Source organism: Schistocerca gregaria, chromosome 2 (genome assembly GCF_023897955.1).
Source record: "Schistocerca gregaria isolate iqSchGreg1 chromosome 2, iqSchGreg1.2, whole genome shotgun sequence".
In the NCBI taxonomy this organism is placed as follows: domain Eukaryota; kingdom Metazoa; phylum Arthropoda; class Insecta; order Orthoptera; family Acrididae; genus Schistocerca; species Schistocerca gregaria.
In genome coordinates, this window is record NC_064921.1 from 293,244,354 (window position 1) to 293,264,281 (window position 19,928).

The 19,928-nt window shown below is 39.5% G+C and overlaps 1 protein-coding gene across 1 annotated transcript in view; it reads left to right on the forward strand.

The window, feature by feature from the left end:
• LOC126336903 (androgen-dependent TFPI-regulating protein-like) overlaps nucleotides 1–19,928 on the forward strand; it is an 84,954-nt gene that overhangs the window by 26,403 nt on the left and 38,623 nt on the right. Inside the window, exon 3 of the mRNA XM_050001030.1 lies at nucleotides 8,379–8,599. Within this exon, the coding sequence (XP_049856987.1) occupies nucleotides 8,379–8,599 (221 nt within the window). The remainder of the gene's footprint in view (nucleotides 1–8,378; nucleotides 8,600–19,928) is intronic.

Sequence of the window (19,928 nt, forward strand, 5' to 3'; positions counted from 1 at the left end):
AACAACATCAAAGAATCAGAAATAGCATAAAGAAACTGTTTTAAAATCAAATTCCTGAATCTGGAAGACTTTCAAAGCAGAAGAAATAAAAAATTGGGAACAACATGGACAGAAGAAAGGACTAGACTTCATGGGGAGAAAATGAGGGAATACTGGAAAAATAGGAAACAACAACAAAGGAAGAAGAGGAACTGAAGTTGTTAACATGATCCTAGTTGGTCAATATGGTTGTTAAAAAAAAATAAAAATAAAAACTGAATACTTTGAAAAAATTGGTTCTTTTTATCAGTTTTTATTACTACAAGGGTTAAGCCTAATTATTTGTTTAAATCACGGAATTAACATATATACAAGTTACACAAACAATACTTTTGACAAAACTGTTAAATACTTTGCTTTGCTAACACTTTTCCGACTAAAGGCCAAATAGATCCTTTAAGAATAGTAGCATTTCGTCTTCCAAGTGTTTACAATTATTACAGAGTTTATATTTGTTTATATGTCAACAATAAAATTTAAGATACGAAACAATTGTATCCCGGGATGGCGTATCTGCAGTACCAAGAACACCCTTGCTCAGTGTGCTGAAGGTCTCACCAAGGCCTTCAAGGACAGGCACTATCCTGAAGACATAGCTTGCAAAATGCTCTCCCATGTCATTTCCCCTCACAACCCCAGTCCTCCCACCACTCCCCAAAAACCAGCCACAAAGGAGTGTCTCCTTTGTCATCCAGTACCACCCTGAGCTGGAACAACTGAACTACATACTTCACCAGGGCTTTGATTACCAATCATCTTGCCTTGCCCTGAAATAAGGGACTTTCTGTCTGAGGTACTTCTCACCCCTCCTAAAGAGGTGTTCCAATGCTCACCCAACCTCCACAACATCCTAGTCCATCCCCATGCCACTATCAACCCCAACCTCACCCCAAAAGAATCATATCCCTGTGGAAAGCCCAGGTGCAAGACTTGTCCAATTCACTGAACCCAGCACTTCCTACTCCAGTCCTGTCACAGGTTTATCCTACCCCATCAGGGGCCTGACCAACTGTGAAAGCAACCACATCATTTACAAGTTCTGCTGCAATCACTGCACAGCCTGTCGTATTGGTATGACTACCAATGAGCTGTCCACCAGGATGAATGGCCAAGAGCAAAGTAGACCACCCTGTGGCATAAAATGCAGCTGAACATAACATGCTTGACTTCAATGGGTGCTTAACCACCTGGATCCTTCCCTCAACCACCACCTTTTCTGAACTGTGCAGATGGAGGTTATCCTTAGAAAACAATCTCCACTCCTGTAGTTATCCTAGCCTCAACCTTTGGTAACATACTGTTCCTACACCCTCCACCCAACTTTTTCCACCCCCTCTGTCCCATCATCTCCTCAGCAATCTTGTCTCTTACCCTATTTGATTGCTCCCCTGTCTGACAACCCAGCCACCCATCTCTTCCCAATCCTCTTCTTTTTTCCCCACCTCCCTATCCCACAACCTCCTGATGCTGCACCTGTCGGCATTCTAGCCCTTGGAGACTCTGCCAGACAGTGTTTGTCTATCTCGCCTCCCATACGCTACTACCCCTTCCCCTTCCTTGCCACTCCCAGATTGCTGCTTGCATTCCACATGATAGTTGCATTGTGGCCTGAGATGCTAGAGATGGCAGTCATGTGGGTATGAGGTGTGCTTGCTTGTGTGTATGAATGGTGTGTGTTTCTGTTTTGCCCTCCCAGATTATTGCTTGCATTCCACGTGATAATTACATTCTCGCCTGGGATGCTAGAGTTGACTGCCATGTGTGTCTGAGGTGTACTTGCTTGTGTGTACAAATGGTGTGTTTATCTTTTGCTGGTGAAGACTGTGTCCAAAAGCTTTGTGTATGTGTCTTTTAATTGTGCCTGTCTGCAATTTAACATGTCACCTTTACAGTAAGTAGCAATCAATCTTTTCCTACATTGCTGATATTCCTACCTGTGGTTTCCATTGTTTGATCATACTAAATATAATGTGTTTTGACTAGATCATGGGGTGTAATACCTAAATTGCATATTTTTGTAATACAAAAAGATGACTTCATAATACTCCAAATATGAAATGTAAACGTACAACAGAAGCAAAGACAATGATGGACAAAGTACCATACAGAGAAGAAAGTTTTCAGTTTCTCAAAAATATGATATTTGCATCAAAATCATAATACCTAAAAATTTTGAGTAAAAACATACACAGGTTACTTATTGTAGTGCCAGGGCCAGCTTGAGAATAGTTTTCCAAACAAGTGACTTGCCATTTCATGCCCCTCTCCTTTTTTCCCTTTGCACATTCTCACCCATGTTGGTTTTTGCTATTAATTGTGATACAAACTGTATACAAATCTTGCCTTGCCTTTCAGCTTGGCACCGAAGCAGCTGCCACTAATTTTGATACACCCTGTGTAGAAATCTTACAATTGTGGCACCTCTAGTGCACCTCTCAGTTTGGCCACCAAGCAGTGTCTTGTGTCACTTGGACCTTGAACAGGCCCTGCGTAATAAAAAAATATAATTACTTATCTCTTGTTGCCAATGAAAATTCAATTTTTGCAACAAAATTAAATAGTCTGTTTTATTTATCAGAGCACAGTAGAGTCCCATTAATCCAAAGTAATTGGGACCGGGCCTTATTTGGATTACCGATTTGTTCGGATTAGCCAGAATTATGGTGACATGTTTCTAGAATGAAGTATATCAAGCAGATAAGTAAGTACACAACGGTAACAAATGGGAATAAGTGTGTGAACAATGGCTCACTCTCACTCCCTGCCCTTGGTGTTGAGCATTGTGGATACCTCTGTAGTGTCTGAGGTCAATGTACTGCCAGTTGGCTCACAAAGCATTTGGTTATGTTAGTTCTTGATTGCTGACACATTTAACAGTTGTATTGTATTCATTCAGTTGTAGTGGTGTACACATTTTTGTCATGAGTTAAACGAAACATGCAACGTTAACTCTCAAAGAAATACTGAATGCTTTGAAGCAGACAGACAATGGTGAGAACGTATCTAAATTGGCAATGGGACTGGGCGATGGTAAAGCAACCATTTGTGATTGGAAGAAGAACCAAGTGAAGCTTGAACAGTCCTGTGCAACATCTTGAGGTAAAACACTCAAAATTCGGCAGACTTTGAAACAGTCCCAGTACGATAAAGTGGATGAAGGTCTTTTCCTTTGGTTTATGCAGGAAAGAAAGGGGAACTCCTTTGAGTGGACAACTGTTTCAGGAGAAGGCTGCTTACCTGAAAAAATTAATGAATGATGATGAGTCTTTTAGTGAGAGTATGGGTTGGTTGGACAGATTCAAAAAGTCATGGAATTCGTCAGCTAACAGTTACTGGATAGGAGCTTTCTTCTGACCATGATACAGTGAAGGAACACTTGGGTGAGTTTGAAAAAATGATAAGAGAGAGAAAGTATTCTCCCCAAAAAATTTATAATGCTGATGAGACTGGACTTAATTTGATGACATCGCCATCAAAAACCCTGGCATCAAAAGCAGAAGACCATGCTCCTGGTTTTAAAATGTGCAAAAATCGTGTGACATTATTAGCATGCAGCTTGCTGCTGCTAATTACAAGCTGCCTTTAATGCTGATCAGCAAATCTGCTAGGCCCAGAGCTTTTAAAAACTGCAAATGACATCCCTGCCTGTACATTATCACAACCAGAGAAATGCATGGATGGATGGTTTCATGACCAGTTTGTTCCCTCTGTTTGAAGGTTTACTAAGGAAAATCATTTGTCTCCCCAAGCAATCCTTTTGATTGATAATGCATCATCTCACCCAGCACTAAGGAATTATGTGACGGAGAAATTGTGGCGAAGTTTTTCTGCCGAATGTTACACCACTTCTACAGCTGATGGACAAGGGCATAGCACAAACATTAAAACTGACTTACAGAAAGCAATTTTTAATAATGCTGATCCAAGATGATAGCATTCCTTTAGTGGACAAAATAAAAAAGACCAGCATGAAGGACATTATTTATTGGGCCACTGAGGCATGGCAGAATATTTCAGAAAATACTCTGAGAAATTTGTGGAGAAAACTGTGGACATCTATCGAATTTCAGGACAATTTATTTGAAAATGAAGAGGAAAATTTATGACAAATGATACAGACAATCTCTGGATGTGAAGACATTTGTGAAGGAGTCGTAAATGAGTGGATGGCAGTGAATGGGACATGTGTGAAGGAGAACCTTACTGATGCTGATTTAGTTGCTGCCATGACTCAAGACCAGGAAGAAGTGGACTGCTGTGATGGAGGTGACAATAAACTTGACAGTGACAAAGGAGAGCTGGTGCCACACAGTGATGCAGCTGCCGCCCTTGACCTCGCACTTCACTATTTGGAGCAACAGCCCACTGCTACACCCTCTGATTTGATGTTTACGAGATGATGGCGCAACTATGCATCTTATAACAGACTGTCTTTATTTCTCCAAAAAACAATGAGTCAGTTTTTGTTAACTAAAAAGTAGATATAAAACGTCCGCTGCATTTAAGTAAGTTTGACATCTTTTCCTTCATTGTTATGCATTGTTTAAACCTAATGTTTTCTTGTCAATTTTTCTAATACATGTTTACTGTACTGTGTAAATTAAAATAATGTGTATGTACAGCAATTTGCCACACAGTTTTCCATACTTAGACTAACATTTTTCATGTTCAGATTAACCAAACCATTGGATTACTGGGGTTCAGATTAGCAGAACTTTTAAGTACAAAAAACATTTGTCACTACTGTTGTAACTTAATTGTTTCTTTAAGGATCTTGGATTTTTTTACACTCACATCCCAGTACATTTATCCATTAATATTTTTTTGTTACAGGTAATGAAAACTTCCATGTTACAAAACATAAGAATAACACAGTAGAATCAGGTTTCCAAATCTTTGTCCTATCATTAACGTATATGACCTATCTGAAATCTTCTGATGTCTCCCAGTCTCTTACCTGTGTACAACCTTCTTACATGAGCCTTAATTCAAGTGTTTATAATCATTAAATTGTGTTCAGACAAAACTTTTATCTGGTGGCTTACACTTTCATTGCTTTTCCCCAGTCCAAGCTCTCCTTCTATTTTTCCTTCTCTATCTTTCCCTAAGTTATTGGATGTAAGGTTTTCCTGTTATGTAAGCAACTATTTTTTTTAGATAAACTCAAATTTGTTTCAGCACCTTTGTGCCCACTTCAGTATGTTTTGTTTATTCAGTACTGTAAAACATAAACAATTTTAAGTAATAATTATTATAATGAAATTAGACCCCAAAACAGTTTTTGTTTGTTGTCATTCACTCTATTTTTTCCACATTATTTGGTTACATAGGACCTTTAATACATTATTGGATATTGGTAGCTTGTCATCCACAATTAAATGGCGTTACTCTAAGTTTGGCTGGTGAGTTGACAAGCCACTTTATCTATAAATGTAATTTTGTTTTATACAAAGGTGCTGAATATGTTTGGGCTTATGTATATGTATAAACAGTTGTTTGATTAACAGGCGGGCCTGATGTCGAGCAGTTCTGTCTGCAACATGGCTACTGAAAGAGCTGTAAAGACAAATGATGAATAATTCCTTTTCTTACTATTTAATTAAAGCCCTCCATCACATTCCAATCGACAGATTTCTTTTATCTCATCATGCATTATTTTTACCTCTTCATCAGATGCTTAGACAGCAGGCATATATATTTGTACTATTGTAGTGGGCTTTGGCTTTTTATCTATCTTAGATATGACAGTGTCTTCACTTTCCCTTTCACAGTAGTTCATTCATGATCATATATTCTTATTTATGATTAGTCCTACTTATGCATTACCCATATCTGATTATACACTGAAACCACTGTACTCAATGGACCAGAAGTTCTGTTCTTCCTGCCACTGCACTACAATAATTGTCACTATATCTAACTTCAATTTATCCCATTCCCTTTTTAGATTCTATAACGTATCTAACTGATTAAGAATCTAGCAGAACATGTCCTGACCCATAGAACATCAGAATTTTTCCTAATGACAAGATCCTCCCAGAGTTTCGAATCGGGGAGTGTTTTACTTTTGGAACATTTTATTCAAGAAGATGCCATCACCATTTATCCATATAGTTGAACTGCATGTCTCTGGGAATACAAAGCTGTAATTTTCCCTTTCTTCCAGCAGTTCACACTACAACGTAACAAAGTCATGTTGACTAATGTTATTGGGACAGATAAGTCAGTCATACAGATGATTGTCCCTGCAACTACTGGAAGAGCTGCTGCCTCTCTTAAGGAACCATATGTTAGTTTGGTTTCCTGTGTCACTGAGTCATGTTAAGTTACCCCACTATGGCAAGGTCCATGGTTCATGAACGGACTAACCCAAGCATCAAAGCAGAAATTCTGGTATTAAGCCATGAATTTTATTTAGGTATAGTGTTACTTGAGTTATATTATTAGCCTGGTGCAGGAAAGGAGTGAAGATAAATTTGGCAAACTTTCCTTTTGAAAATGGTGCAGATCAGTTGCTATAAGTCATATATCTTTAAATTCCACAACTGAATAAGGTCTTACTTAATTACTGTATGCTGAAAATGTTGATACTTTGGTTTTAAATATTTTCTTCAATCATCTTGAGCAGGAACTACATGAAACTTGATTATACAGACGCTAGCCTAGGTTTTTGTTTGCCCTCTTATCGACTGTAGGAAGAACTTTCTGGAGAACTTTACATTATCCTATGAGATAAGTGACTGACATAAAAATGTGTAATTCAATGAATATTTTAAGGTTACATAACAATGATGGGAAAACTATGTCACTTTTGAGATATATAGTAGTCTTATACGCAACTGCAGATACACACATCAAAAAAAGTTTTGCATCACCTCGGTTCCGAGAGTTTCAGAACCTGTACAGCAAATTTGAATAGAGATTAACATAAACATCATTTCTGCCCTTTTTAATGCTCATGAAAACCACACATTGCATGTTGTACCACCATACAGTGAGACCTTCAGTGGTGGTGGTCCAGATTGCTGTACACATCTGTAACTCTAATACCCAGTAGCAGAGCTTCTTGCATTGATGCATGCCTGTATTCATTGTGGCATACTGTGCACAAGTTCATCAAGGCACTGTTGGTCCAGGTTGTCCCACTCCTCTATGGTGATTCGGTGTAGCTCCCTCAAAATGGCTGGTGGGCCATGTTGTCCATAAACAGCCCTTTTCAATCTACGCCAGGCATGTTTATAGTGTTCATGTCTGGAGAACATGATGGCCACTGTAGTTCAGCGACGTCATTATCCTGAAGGAAGTCATTCACAATATGCGCATGATGATGGTGTGAATTATTGGCCATGAGCTGTCGATATGGTTGCACTATCGGTCGGAGGGAGGCATTTACTTATCATACAGCCATTACAGCGCCTTCCATGACCACCAGCGGCGTACATTGGCCCCACATAATTCCACCCCAAAAAGCAGGAAACCTCCACGTTGCTGCACTTGCTGGACAACACTGTACTCAAGGTGTTTAGCCTAACAAGGTTGCTTCCAAACACGTCTCTGGCAATTACCTGGTTGAAGGCATATACGACACTCATCAGTGAAGAGACTGTGATGCCAATTCTGAGCGATCCATTCACCATGGTCTTGTGTCCATCTCTACCATGCTGCTATGTGTCATGGTTGTAGAGGTGGGCCTCACCTTGGATGTTGGGAGAGAAGTCGCGCATCATGCAGTCTATTATGCACAGTTTGAATCATAACACGATGTCCTGTGGCTGCACGAAAAGCATTATTCAACATGGTGGCATTGCTGTCAGGTTCCTCTGAGCCATAATCCATATATAGCTGTCATCCAATGCAGCAGTAGCCCTTGGGCAGCCTGAGCAATGCATGTCACTGACAGTTCTTGTCTCTCTGTATCTCCTCCGTGTCCAAACAACTTCGCTTGGTTTACTCTGAGACGCCTGGACACTTCCCTTGTTTAGAGCCTTTCCTGGCATAAAGTAACAATGTGGACATGATCAAACTGTGATGTTGACCATCTAGGCATGGATGTACTACAGACAACACGAGCCATGTACCTCCTTCCAGGTAGAATGACTGGAACTGATCGGCTGTCGGGACCCCTCCATCTAATAGGCACTGCTTATGCATTGTTGTTTACATCTTCAGCAGGTTTAATGACATCTCTGAACAGTCAAAGGGACTGTGTCTGTGATACAATATCTACAGTCAACATCAATCTTCAGGAGTTCTGGGAACTGGGATGAATGCAAAACATCTTCTGATGTGAATAGGTAGAAGTGAGACAGTTTTTTATACAATCATTTCTTCTTACACAGGCTATATCATTGGTATTTTGGAGTATATATTTAATAGACCGTGAACTGGTATTTCCTAAAATTTTGGATCAGTGTTTTTCTGTTTGGTTAAACCATGGCCTCCATACAGTTAGCAGTGTGAGTGTATTTACTGAAATGTTTATAACATCTAACTGGTATACTATTTCACGGCAGAAGGCTGTTTGGGGTATCACAGCAAGTCAAGTTGCTTATGCTATATGGTAAGTACTATATGAAAACTTCTGTTTCTTAATAACAAACATTTTTAGTAATCATTTATGGGTTTTAGTTGCTAGGTTCTGATCATGCTACAATTTTAATTCTTCTGTTCTTTAATAATATTTTGATAGCTCAACTGTACAGAAATTTAACATAACAGTAATATTAATATTTTAGAGCAGCCACCAGTTTTATACAACATTCCATTATTGACTAGTTCCACTCATCACGTGCAAGCATCTTCATAACTGGGAAATTACAGCATGTTACACCAGCTTAAAATGATATACAGCCTCGGATTCAACTCACAACTCAGTAACTCACATTTAGTAGCCAACAGCCACACATTAAATATATCTGAATATGTACATCTCTGGCATTAGACATTAACTGGAGCTGGAGTAGGCACCTATTGTAAGCTCTATAATCAGGTAATTTCAAACAGTGGCGGCTCGTTAAAATGCATTTTGGGTGTTCACAAATTTTTCGTGTCAGCTAACTGTGAGAGTGTGAAATTAACAGCATCTGCTCTATAACAGTAATGCTTATCAGTATATTTAAACTACAGCCACTGCCACCAACAATAATAACAATAACAATAAAATAATAATAATAATATAATAAGAATAATAATAATAATAATATGCACAACTTGTCTCAAAAAAGAAAAAACTGATTTTGTGGAATTTTGTTATTTTGTACATAATTAAATACAGGTTATGGTAACAACAACATAATGTATAAGTTTAAACTACTCTCCGTTTCACATTTTTGCATAAGTGGGAGTTTTCATGCTTTTTTTTTATTTTTTCAGACAAATGTACAAGATCCTCAACATACATATTATTTAATGAATTAGCTTACACCAAAAATCAAACATTACATTCTTACATTGCAACAACTTATGCTTATTATACATTTTTTGTTAAATGGTTGCTTGTAGTTGTGCAGACCATAATTGCATTGCAGCTAACATTTCCTGGTAATTTTTTTCCCATTAGCACTTAAAATGGATTCAGTGGAGTTCAGGTTGACACCATAGAAGAAAGCCGATTCCTGCACTGTGGAGAACCAACTCCAAACACAAAGTGCCAAATGTGTAAATAATTAAATTCAAGTAGTACTGTCTACCAACATGACTATTTAACTAGATAGATAAAAAAATCTACTCACCAAGCAACACAGAACACACACACATAAAAGACTGTTGTGATTGGCAAGCTTTTGAAGCCAGTGGCTCCTTCTTCAGAGATAAGGGTTGAAGCAGAAGGAAGAAGAGTGAAGGAAAAGGACTGGACAGGTCTAGGAAAAGAGGTAGATTTTGAGAAAGTCACCCAGAACCATGGATCAGGGGAGAATTATTATACGAGATGAAAATGGAAGACGGATTGTTGGGGACTGCAGCGGACCAGTTTTGGAAACCTGAGAGCTTAAAGGTGGAAGGCAGGGTAACATGCAAGACAGAAATCACTACTAAAGCACTGTGCATGGTTAATAAGAGTGAGAAGCTAAATGCATTGTAGGTAACAGAGGTAGGAGCGGGCAGTGAAAAATAGATGACAAAGACAATGAAAGATGTAGGAAATTCAAACGGAGTGAAGCAAAGAAAATTTACAGTGAAGAAAAGATGAGACAAAAGAAATTAATATAAATTTAAGCCAGGTGGGTGGTGAGTAGCAGGAACTTGTTGTAGTGCTAGTTCCCACCTGCAGAGTTCTGAGAAACTAGTGTCTGAGGGAAGAAACCAGGTGGCACGTGTAGTGAAACAGGTGCCGAGGTCATGATTGTCATATTGTAGAGCATGCTTTGCAACATGATATTGGGAGTTGCCTGTATATACCCTCTACCTATAGCTTTTCACCCTAATTGATAACTTGATGGTAGTCATGCTGATGTAGAAGGCTGAACAGTGTTTACATAAAAGCTGGTATATGACGTGTGTCATTTTAAAGGTGGCTCTCCCTTTGATAGTATATGTTTCACCAGTTACAGGACCATTATAGATGGCGGTAGCAGGGTGCATAGGGCAAGTCTTGAAAGAGGGACAGTCACAGGGGTAGGAGCCATAGAGTAGGGAGATGGGTGCAGAAGGAGCATAGGGTCTGACAAGAATATTGCAGAGATTGGGAGGGTGATGGAAAGCTATTCCAGGTGTGGTGGGAAAAATTTCAGACAGAATGGATCTCATATCAGGGCATGATTTTAGAAATCATGGCACTGTTGACGTAGCTGATTAACACATTCCAGATCAGGATAATACTGAGTCACCAATGGAGTGCTGCGAAGTTGTTTTGTGGAGGGATCAGCAGTGCCAGGATTGGACATGATGGCCCGGGAAATCTGCTTTTTAACTAGACTGGGGGTGTAATTATATGCAGTGAAGGCAGAGGTAAAAATGGTGATGTATTGCTGTAAAGAGTCTGCATCTGAGTAAATATGTTTGCCTCAGATGGTAAGACTGTATGGAAGGGAATGTTTAACATGGAAAGGATGGCAACTGTCAAAATGTAAGTACTGTTGTTTGTTGGTAGGTTTAATGTAGACGGACATGTGTAACTGGCCTATGGTGAGGACAAGATCAACATCAAGGAAAGTGGCATGGGATTCAGAATAGGGCCATGTGAAATTTAATTGGGAGAGGATATTCAGAGATTCCAGAAATGTTAGCAGGTCGGCTTCACCATGAGTCCATATGGTAAAGATGTCATCAATGTATCTCAACCAAACCAGAGACTGAACACTAATGAATCCCAGGAAAGCCCCTTCCAAGCAACCCATGAAAACGTTGACACAGGAAGGAGCCATTCTAGTTCCCATGGCCATACCCTTGATCTGTTTGTATGTCTGCCCCTCAAAGGTGAAGTAGTTGTTGGTAAGTATGAAGTTGATGAAGGTGAGTAGGAAGGATGTCATAGGTTTGGAATCAGGTGGGTGCTGACTGAGGAAATGTTCAGCAGCAGGTGGGTCATATACATGGGAGATGTTGGCAGAGAGGGATGTTGCATCAATGGTGGCAAGCAAGGTGTGTGGCGGGAGTGGGTTGATCACAGATTTCAGACAACCTAGGAAATGCTTGGTATCTTTGGGAGTTCTTGTACTATGGGTTGCAGGTATTGATCAACTGAGGCAGATATACATTTGGTGGGTGCTTTGAAGCCAGCAAGTATGGGATGGCCAGGATGATTGGATTTGTGGAGTTTAGGAAGAAGCTAAAAGGGGGGGGGGGGGGGGGTGCATTGTTTGGGTGGGGTGAGAAGTTCTATGGATTGAGGTGTTAGTCCTTATGAGGGCCCTGAGGTTTTAAGGAGGGACTGCAAGTCAGTTTGAATCACAGGGATGCGATCTTGATGGCAGATGCTGTAAGTGGAGGTGTCTGACAACTGGCGTAGGTCATCACTAACATACTCCTTTTGGTCAAGTACTACAGTGGTAGATCCTTTGTCTGCTGGGAGGATAAACATGGAGTCATCAGCTTTTAGGTAACATAGAGCCTGGAATTCTGCAGAGGACAGGTTAGGGTCATGTTATAGGGACCTGAGGAAGGATTGTGAGGCAATGTTGGACGTGAGGATTCTTGCAAGGCTTGTAAGGGATGATTCTGAGGTAGTGGTGGTGGATAAAGTTGAGATAGTGGTGTCAACTGTTCAAGACCAGGTTCAATGTCAGGTTGGAAAGGTTTTGGGGTTTGGTTGTACAGCAATACTTCCAATGGATATTACATGTGAAGGAAAGGAGGTCCTTCACCAAAGCAGTATGATCAAATGGAGGTTTAGGGCTGGAAGTGGGGCCCTTAGATAATACAAATAATTTAGGATGGGAGAGTGCTTTAGATGAGATGTTAAGGACACTGTACAGTTGTGACTTTTTTAGTATTACGGGTTATTCTTGGTCTGGGAGGCAGTGATGAAGGCTGTGGAATGTTAAGGAGATTGGCCAAACTCAGTTTGTAGGAGAGGAGTGGTGGTTGATGGTGTGGCTGCTTAGGGAGCTGCAGAAGGACAGGAAGGGAAATAACACTTAACAGGTAGTTTAGGAGAATGTGGGATAGATTTTTGAGGTGAAGGCTGGCATGTTGTTGCAGTTTGACGTTGGCTTGACAGATGATATGATTCTAGGAAACATGAGGGTCAAATAACTGCAGTATTTTGTAGGTGAAAAATTGCTGATGAGGCATATAGGTCACAGATTAGTTGGGTAAGAGCAAGAAATTGCTATATTGGAAACTGTAGAAGAGCTTGGAGTAGGTTAGGATTCCATCCAGAAATGAGGACCTTCAGTGTTAGGACTTTTCGAGTAACTCCAAGGGAGAAGTAGGTTTCAAGAAACAGAATGTGGGACCATAGAATGAAGGCTTTCATGGCAGGTGTTGTCATCACTTAACACTCCCAGGCTGAGATGCCATGGTCCATACATAAAATTCTCCCCTGACATTTCGCCTTTGACTGTGGAAGGCATCCTCTGAGGACAAGCGGCAAACTGCAATGAGAGCAAGAGTGAGCGCCATATATATAAGCCATCCAGAGGGCGCCACCATCAATCACATGACGTCAGCTGTGCTATAATCTCTGATACTGCCAATTTTCTTAATTGAAATTAATCGATTGTCACAATGTTGCTGCAATGTTAACATCCATATCTTATCCAGTTTAATGCCTTCATCTTTTCTATTACAATTATTGCAGTGTTTGGCAATCTCAATAGCCTCTTTGTACATTCATGCATAATAATGTGAAATCTTTGCTATGACGGTCATCTCACTAAACTTCATTTCATGATCACCTTCCAGAAACACATGATCTGCTACAGCTGATTTATCAATATGTCTGAGGTGGCAGTTCCTTTTATGTTCACCCAGACAGGTGTTAACACTTTTTTTTGTTCCACAACTGCATGGAATTTTATAGACACCTGGTGTAGCTAGAGGATGTTGTTTATCTTTTGTGGATCTTAAACATTCTGTTATTTTCATGTTATGCACCACGGCATCTCAGCTCAGGAGTGTTAAATGATGACAACACCTGCCATGAAAGCCTTCATTCTATGATCAAATGCCTCTACGGGGAGGATATGTCACCATCGGTTTGACAGTTCAAGAGCATGCGCAAGAAGAAGTCACAACGACTGTGTTTGCTCACCTTCCTGTTATGCTGCAGAAACAAGTCAACTATGCTGAAATTTTTGCAAGTGAAGAGGACATTCTGCTCAGCACAAGCTCCTCGAGTTTGCAGCCATATGGAATCAGCAATGTTATGAGAGAGGATTCAACAGACACAGTGAGCACTGGTAGAAACCAACAGTAAGCTATTTCAACTTCATATTCATAACTTGCAGTATGACGATTGGACTAAGATTGATAACCTTGCATTTAGAACTACGGAAGTAAGTGACAAAATATCAGTGATTAGACAAAAGAGGAAGTTCGATAGCTTACAGAAGAACACGTTGGGAGGCACAAGAGAGGATAATTCTCAGACAGTTATTAGCCTGTCAGACAAAGTCTTGACTGTAGATGAAGTTTCAGTACTTGCTAAGGTTGGAAATTTTGCAGTGATGAGCCAAATGATTCCCATGGAAGATATTGTGGCTAATGTTGAGGCAAGTACCCATCAGCTGTCACAGCAGCTCGCTGATGTTATGAGAATGGAAACAGCTAGAATTTTGCGCACATGTAAGCCACGTAATAGTAATCTATCTCAGGCACAAAGGAAAGCACTGAGGGACATCAACGCAGATTAAAACATCTTCGTGCTTTCTGCAGATAAGGGCAACACAACTGTTGTAATGCAGAGTAAGATTATCAGGAAAAAATCGTGGACATTTTGGACCCCAACAATTACAAACAACTTCAGAAGTATCCGACATTGAAAATTATAAAAATGACCAATCAATTGGTAAAAGCGTCTTCCCTCTCTTCAGCTGACAAGAAGCAACTCTTTAAATCAGAAGCTTACTCGCCCAGACTCTATGGATTACCCAAGATCCATAAACCGCTGTCCACAGCTCTTGGTCGTGTGGTAGCGTTCTTGCTTCCTGCGCCCGGGTTCCCGGGTTCAATTCCCATTGGGGTCAGAGATTTTCTCTGCCTCATGATGACTGGGTGTTGGGTGATGTCCTTAGGCTTAAGTAGTTCTAAGTTCTAGGGGACTGATGACCATAGATGTTAAGTCCCATAGTGCTCAGAGCCATAAACAGCTGGTACCTTTGTTTGAGACCTATAGTTAGTGCAATAGGATCTCCCACCCATGAATTAGCTGGACACCTTGCCTCGCTGCTGAAACCTCATGTTGGTGGAACTGATAGTCATGTTAAAAATTCATATCATTTCATCAATATTATTAAGGAAATTAGTGTGGGCGCTAATGATATCCTGGTCAATTTTGATGTGGTGTCATTGTTTTCCATGATCCCAGTGAACAAAGCAATCACATGTATAGTGGACATTGTTCCTAATGATATTTTCGCATTATTAATACATTGCCTTACAACAACTTATTTTCAGTATAATAATGTTTTTTTATGAACAGATTGATGAGATGGCTATCGGAAGTCTTCTTAGTCCAGTTGTCACTAACTTTTACATGGAGAACTTTGAACAACATGCACTGAAAACAGCTAGAAAAAGACCAGAGAGATGGTATTGTAATGTAGATGATATATTTGTTATATGGACCCATGGGGAAGAAGAACTGGATGCCTTCCTGTTACATCTGAATAGTATTAATCCAAAAATTCAATTCACTATAGAAAAGGAAATCGATGGTCACCTGAACTTTTTAGACGTGACTGTAATCAATTGAGAGGATGGATCATTCAGGAAAGACACACACACTGTTCGCTATCTGCAGAAAGATTCTAACCACCACCTAAGATATAAAAGAGGGGTGATTAAAACATTAATAGACAGGGCACACAAAATATGTGAACCAGCTCACTTAAATGATGAGATTGAACACCTTAGAGGGACCTTCAAGAAGAATGAATATTCCAACAGAGAGATATATCATGCACTACGCCCTAGACTGACAACCAGGATGGATGAGGATCGACACCAACCTAAGGGGAAAACATTCTTACCATTTTTCTGATCGCATTCAAAAAATTTTAAACGAGTATGATGTTGAAACTGTTTTCAGACCCACCACAAAAATAAAAGAATGTTTAAGATCCACAAAAGATAAACAACATCCTCTAGCTATACCAGGTGTCCATGTATCTGTGGAAATGTCTATATAGGCACAACAAAAAGAAGCGTCAACACCCGTCTGGGTGAACAAAAAAGGAACTGCCACCTTGGACATATTGATAAATCAGCTGTAGCAGATCATGTGTTTCAGGAAGGTGATCGTGAAGTGACGTTTAGTGAGATGACGGTCATAGCAAAGATGTCACATTATTATGTGTGAATGCACAGAGAGGGTGTTGAGATTGCTAAACACTGCAATAGTTGTAATAGAGAAGATGAAGGCATTAAGCTGGATAAGATATGGATGTTAACAGTGCAGCAACAGTGTGACAATTGATCAATTTCAATCAAGAAAGTTGGCAATATCAGAGATTATAGCACAACCAACATCACGCGATTGACAGCCGCGCCCTCTGGATGGCTTATCCATATACCGCTCTTGTTGCAGTTCACTTCTTGTCGGCTGCCTTCCACAGTCAAAGGCGAAACTTCAGTGGAGAGTTTTATGTATGGACCACGGCATCTCAGCCCAGAAATGTTAAGTGATGAGAATGTGGAACCTTAGTTTTGATAGTGCAAAGGCATGTTTTGAAAGGAATGGATGTAATATGATATGGGGATTCTTCATGGCAAAACAGGACAGATTGGAGAGTTGAAAATCGTGAAAGTGGCAAAAAAATAAGTATGAATAGGGTGGAAAGGATAGAAAAGCAACGAAAAAGGTCCGAAAAATCATAAAAATTCGTACAGAAATCGTTAATAAGAGGTAATGACTGAGAGATCTATATTGATACGGAAAATGATAAAAAGAAAAAAAAGGAAAAATCGATTGGGAAAGTCAAGAACAAAGTCGAATTTTAGAAACTGGGTAAACAGAAAGCAAAAGTCATAGGAGAAAATGTAAACTACTTAGCTTGGCAATTACAGTGACGTAGGAGACGGCAATAAAAGTCGATCAGAGTGATTTCCTGAAAAACAAACGCATAAAAACATGAAAGAATTATGTATAGACAAGATAAGTGAATTTACTTATATGGATATTGTGTCTGTTCTTTCGGACATGTCCAAAAGAACAGACAACATATCCATGTAAGTATATAGTTCTGGCAGTACCGGCCATGAGCTTCCTCTTCTGTGCAGATGCACACATACTACCCGAACTCTTACATGACTTGGTAAGAATGTCTTCCACAAGTAATGAGTGTGTTGGGTAGGGACTCAATGAAAGTAGTGTGTGAATATGTAAGGTGAGAATGTGGGTCCGTGGGAAGTGTGTGCGAGATAGTCCCTGCAGTCACACCATCCTCTGTGCCCTCGGTGGCACAGATGGATAGAGCGTCTGCCATGTAAGCAGGAGATACCGGGTTCGGGTCCCGGTTGGGGCACACACTTTCACCTATTCCCGTTGATATATATCAACACCTGTCAGCAGGTGAAGGTATTAATATATAATTCTAATTTAGATAAGTGAATGGTGTAAAAGAAAATACCTGTCAAATTTGCGAATGTATTGGTGACAGACAATTAGGAGAAGGCCTAGCAGTGTAGTGAACCGTAAATTGTTGTATGCAAATAACAATGGAATTGTTATATGCAAATAAAAATGAAAATGAAACTGAACCTATCTATGAGCATGGAAATCAGTATTAGATATGATGTTGGGTCAAAGTGCTGAGTAGTCTTGGTGATACAGATAAATAAATAAATGGGTTCGCATGGAAGGTAGAAAACAGATGGCACCTGTTTCACAGCATGCACCATCTGGATTCTTCCCCCAGACACCAATTTCTCAGAACTCCACAGGTGGGAACTACTGCTACAACATGTCCTTGGTTCTCACAACCCACCTATCCTTAATTTACATTAATTTATTCTGTCTCAGCTTTTCTTCACTGTAACTGCTCTTTGCTTCACCCCGTTGTAATTTCCTGCATCTTGCATTGTCTTTCCCATCTATTTTTCACCACCCTCTCCCAGATCTCTTACAAGGAATGCACTTAGCTTCTCACTCTTATTAACTTGTGCATGATGTTTTAGTAATAATCTCCATTTTCCTAATTACCCTGTCTTCCACCTTAAACTCTCAGTTTTTCAAATTTGATCCACTGCAGTCCCCAACAATCAGTCTTTCCTTCTCATCCCATATGGTACCCTTTTTCTTAGTCCTCTCCAGTCCTTTTCCTTCACCCTTCTCCCTTCCCCTTCAACCCTTCTGTCTGAAGAAGGAGCCACTGGCTCCAAAAGCTTGCCAATCACAACAGTCTTTTATGTGTGTGTGTTATGCTGCCGCTTGGTGAGTAAATTTTTTATCGATCCAAGTAAATAATTTTATAAATAATTGATTGTTTTCATTTTTATGTCTACCAACATGGTCAGACTAAAAAATTAATGAGGTGCTGTCTTTGACCCCACATTTAAATTAATACAAGAGGAACCAGTGAGACAGATTTTTGTGAATGTTGACATATTCCATGTGGGCCTACCACATATACAAACCTGACCCATTATAAGATCATCAGATATCAGAAGAATGAATAAATGCTACAATCAGATATCAGAAGCAAGAATAAATGCTAAAGTCTCAAAATTGATGATGATGTACTTTACAGTTCTCAGTGCCTCAAATGGATAACTGTATGATGAAATCTAAACCTTAATGTGCTACATCTCATTCAGAATCCCACAAAATGAGGTTTTCTGTAAGTATAACTATAACACATACTGATGTCTAATCTAATTTTACTACTCAATGAGTGAATTGACATAGCTCAGTCGTGTGCTGCTGTTAGAGGGATTTATGCCAAGGTAATTGGTATGTAGTCAAATTAAGTCGGGTGATGCTGAAGGAATTAGATTAGGAAATTAGACACTTAAAGTAGTGAAGGAGTTTTGCTATTTGGGGAGCAAAATAACTGATGATGGTCGAAGTAGAGAGGATATAAAATGTAGACTGGCAACGGCAAGGAAAGCGTTTCTGAAGAAGAGAAATCTGTTAACATCGAGTATAGATTATATGTCAGGAAGTCATTTCTGAAAGTATTTGTATGGAGTGTAGCCATGTATGGAAGTGAAACATGGATGATAAATAGTTTGGACAAGAAGAGAATAGAAACTTGCGAAATGTGGTGCTACAGAAGAATGCTGAAGATTAGATGGGTAGGTCACATAACTAATGAGGAAGTATTGAATAGTATTAGGGAGAAGAGAAGTTTGTGGCACAACTTGACCAGAAGAAGGGATCGGTTGGTAGGACATGTTCTGAGGCATCAAGGGATCACCAATTTAGTATTGGAGTGCAGCGTAGAGGGTAAAAATCGTAGAGGGAGACCAAGAGATGACTACACTAAGCAGATTCAGAAGGATGTGGGTTGCAGTGGGTACTGGGAGATGAAGAAGCTTGCACAGGATAGAGTAGCTTGGAGAGCTGCATCAAACCAGTCTCAGGACTGAAGACCAGAACAACAACAATGGGTATAAAATTTTATTTATTTATTTATTCTCCATGGACAAATACAAGTATTTCTTGAACAGTTTACATATTGATCAATTCCCCTTATAACATTGCGGGGAACAATTATATAAAATAGGTCTAACAGATAAAAAATTATGTTGCTACTTTTTTTGTACGTGTAAATACTATTTATACAAATGAAAGTATTCTACTCTTCTGAGATGAATTCCTTATTACTATGAAAACACTTATTGCTGAGGAACTCCTTCAATGCAATTTCAAGGCAGATTCCACTTACACATTTTAATTCTTTTGGAAATTTGTTATAAAATTTGATCCCCATGTAATACGGGCTCTTGTCTGCACTTTTTGTGTTATTTCTTTCCAGGTGATAATCATTGTCCCTCCTAGTATTGTACATGTGCACTTCTCTATTTAGATGATTGTACTGCTTGTATTTTAACATCACCTGAACAGTTTTAAAAATATATAGTGATGGGAGTGTTATTAGTTTCATAATTTTAAAAATTGCTTTGCAAGGCTCATTATATCTAAGCTTACACATGATCCTAACTGCCTTTTTTTCAAGGATGAATACCCTATTTACATACTTGGCAGCAGCACATCCCCATACTTCAATTCCATATGTGAGGTATGGAGACACTAAAGCATATTTAAGAAATTGTGACATTGTCCA